This window comes from Octopus bimaculoides, chromosome 22, assembly GCF_001194135.2.
Source record: "Octopus bimaculoides isolate UCB-OBI-ISO-001 chromosome 22, ASM119413v2, whole genome shotgun sequence".
NCBI classification, from domain to species: Eukaryota; Metazoa; Mollusca; class Cephalopoda; order Octopoda; family Octopodidae; genus Octopus; species Octopus bimaculoides.
In genome coordinates, this window is record NC_069002.1 from 13,104,593 (window position 1) to 13,108,075 (window position 3,483).

Consider the following 3,483-nt stretch of genomic DNA (forward strand, 5'->3'; position numbering starts at 1 on the left):
GAAAATTGGTTATTTTCCCTAAAACTATATATATTTTATATATATATATATATATATATATATATATATTATTATTATTACTATTATTATTATTATTAAAAAATGTATGCAAAGGTAAAAAGACCATAGTTGTATGGGCCAACTTGGCGATTAATTATATGAAGTTGTTGAATTGTAGCAGTTAATGTTTGTTTGTTTGTGGTGAGTAGAGTGTTATCTGTACGATTAGCTCTTGTGATGAGAGTAAATTTAAACATAGACATCTGGATCTGAAAAAAAAAATGGGTTGATTAAGTAAACTAATTGTTTTTGGTGTGATAGATAAACAATATACAGTGTGGACAATATGTGGAAAATTCTATGTTTCATAGGAATTTCAGGAAAATTTTCTCTTATTTCCATGGCAGCATTGGTATAACATTTTTGTCCTGAAAGTGAAAATGACTTCTGCACATATTTCAAATTAAACATTTTTAACCAAATTCTTACCTCAATCATTGACTCTGAAATTCCTTTTTAATTCTCTCCTCTTTATTGTATCTTCCTTTACTCTCTAGCTCACCCCTGTTTCTCTCGAGTCACCCCACCCTCTCTAATTCACTCTCATGTTTCTTTCTTTCTTAATTTCAACACCACCCCTGCTTCCATCTTAATTCAACCATTTCACTCCCCCTCTGTCTGTCTGTCTTTCAGGTACATCTTTTACATTGTGATCGTTCAATACCTAAAATATCTTTAATGATCTTAAATTTTCCTCCATTTCTCTGTCTTTCTCTTCCAGTCCAGTGAAAGACACTGTTGTGGTTAATGACCGATGGGGAGCTGGAATTTCTTGTCACCATGGAGACTTTTACACTTGCAAAGATAGATATAACCCTGGTGAGTACAAAATGATAGTACCAGTTAAGCAACATCACAGGTTCCTAAGGTAGATATATAACAGCATTTTGTGTGACATTTAGGCAGGTGAGACCAATTTTTTTCTATATATGATAACAGCCTGTTGGAAATTACTACAGCTGTAGTAATTGTGACACAACTTCAGATGTTATTAACTAACAACTGATGTGTGTAATCCTGTTAAACCAGTCTCAACTCTGCTTGATTTGAATCAAGTAGATTTGAGGCCATGTATAACAGGATCACTGCATATCTGTTATCTGTTCAAAGTTGATGAAATAAACTGTTACATGCATTCAGTTTGAATTGATCTATTTGACATGAACTTGCTTTCAGCACCAAAATTGAAGAAATAAACTAACATGAACTCTAATTAAGTCAACCTTTATTGTTGACGATAATAAGCTGACAAAATTTGATCTTCAAAGTTGAAGAGGTAAACTGTGACATGAGCTTGGCTTAACTTAATCTTCTTCAAAATTGAAGAGAAAATACATTATTCTGTCTGTTAACTTCATCTTTTCTACTTAAAGCTTAAAATAAGATTTCTGAGTTAAATAAAAGTTTAAATAATTTTATTATCCTCCATTTATTATTTCATGCCATATATATAAATGCTGACACCACACCTACATATACCCTACTAACACTACCCTACCAGTGGTGAGCCAATGGAAGATGCCTCAGCCCAGTTCCTTGACCAAGTCTACTTTAAACCCCAATGTATCATCACAAAAAAGAGAAGATACATTAATTTACATAGATCTGGAGATAATCATTAGTAAACCTTCTTCTTCTTCTAAATGTCATTCATCCAGGTAAACTGATAACTCACAAATGGGAGAATGCCATGACTATTGATAAAGATGCCTGGGTTTTCCGACGCAATGCTCACTATGCCGACTTTTATACCATCGAAGGGCTGATATCTCTGCTGGTTGAGACTGTCAGGTTGGTACTCATTTTGTTTGGTATCTTGTATTTTCATTTTTGTTATTTTTGTGGATTAAAAGAATTGTTGGGGAATCAATCAGAATGCCTTACATTATTTAGTTATGGACCCTAATACAATTTATTTTACATCCTTTTCAGGAATTAATGGAATTAAAGTACCAGTTAAGTACTGGGGCTGATTTAATCAGCTATTCCTACCATCGTTATTAAAAGCCATGTGTTTATGTTAGAAAACAAAATTGTTGTTTGAAGTTCTATGTTCTTGTTTGAAGAGATCAAGGATAGGGGTAGATGTATTGATAGGGTAGGGTAGGTCAAATAGTTGTGGACATGAATGCTTTTATATTAAATGAGGCCATGGCTAGGTTGCTTAATTGGGGAGATTGGTCAAGCAGTTGTAGAAGTTATGTGTTTTTATGTCCAGTCACTGTGATCTTGTATTATGTTGGTGACTATGAGACTTTGCTTTTTGATAAACAGCTGAGTCCATCTTGTATGATTCAAGAATGTCAACGTAGACTGTTCGGTCATGTTGCCTGATTTTTCAAGCTGGATCCATGTTCTCTTCTCCAACGATTTGGCTGGGGTGGTGGCTTGTGGTGATTAGCCATAATAATAATAATAATAATAATAGAGCCCTGGGAACAGTGGGCAAAAATCTCGAGAAGTACATAGAACAAATAGGGGCTGCAATAAGGGTGGAGCACTTGCAGAAAACCGCTCGAAAAATAAGAGGTGTTACCTTAGTTCGCTGGTAGTGAACAGCTGACACTGTAGTACATCTCCAGTGTTAGAAGCTGTGCAAAGGCAATAATAATAATAATAATGATAATGATAATTACTGTGACTTTGCTTGCTAATGCTGTTGTTGTCGATTGATTGTATCAACTAATTGATTCTTAGCTGTGGAGGAAATCTTCTAATGAACGTTGGACCCACCCACGATGGACGTATTGCTCCAATTTTTGAAGAACGATTGATCCAAGTTGGTCAATGGCTCAAAGTCAATGGAGAGGCCATCTATGCCAGCAAACCTTGGACCCACCAGAACGACACATATACAAAGAAAGTTTGGTAAGAATACTTCCTTTCATTATATTCATTTGTCTGAAGTTGTTGTTTTTGTTGTTTAGCCCAGGTCAGCCATCATTTAGCTGACATAGTGTACCTTGCAAAACATGTAGCAATGTGCCATTCATACTTTATAAGACAGTAGAATAATTCAACGGTGTGGAGGGCATATACATATATGTTGTTGGCAGTCCGTCGCTTACGACATCGAGGGTTCCAGTTGATCCGATCAATGGAACAGCCTGCTCGTGAAATTAACGTGCAAGTGGCTGAGCACTCCACAGACACGTGTACCCTTAACGTAGTTCTCGGAGATATTCAGCGTGACACAGTGTGACAAGGCTGACCCTTTGAATTACAGGCACAACAGAAACAAGAAGTAAGAGTGAGAGAAAGTTGTGGTGGAAGAGTACAGCAGGGTTCGCTACCATCCCCTGCCGGAGCCTCGTGGAGCTTTATGTGTTTCTGCTCAATAAGCACTCACAACGCCCGGTCTGGGAATCGAAACCGCTATCCTATGATTGCGAGTCCGCTGCCCTAACCACTGGGCCATTGCGC

The 3,483-nt window shown here is 36.7% G+C and overlaps 1 protein-coding gene across 2 annotated transcripts in view; it reads left to right on the forward strand.

Annotated features, from left to right (window-relative positions):
* Nucleotides 1-3,483, forward strand: part of LOC106877605 (alpha-L-fucosidase) — a 28,584-nt gene that overhangs the window by 20,343 nt on the left and 4,758 nt on the right. For both annotated transcript variants that reach the window (XM_052975867.1, XM_014926550.2), the window contains exons 5-7: nucleotides 782-879; nucleotides 1,719-1,851; nucleotides 2,758-2,928. In XM_052975867.1, the coding sequence (XP_052831827.1) occupies nucleotides 782-879; nucleotides 1,719-1,851; nucleotides 2,758-2,928 (402 nt within the window). The remainder of the gene's footprint in view (nucleotides 1-781; nucleotides 880-1,718; nucleotides 1,852-2,757; nucleotides 2,929-3,483) is intronic.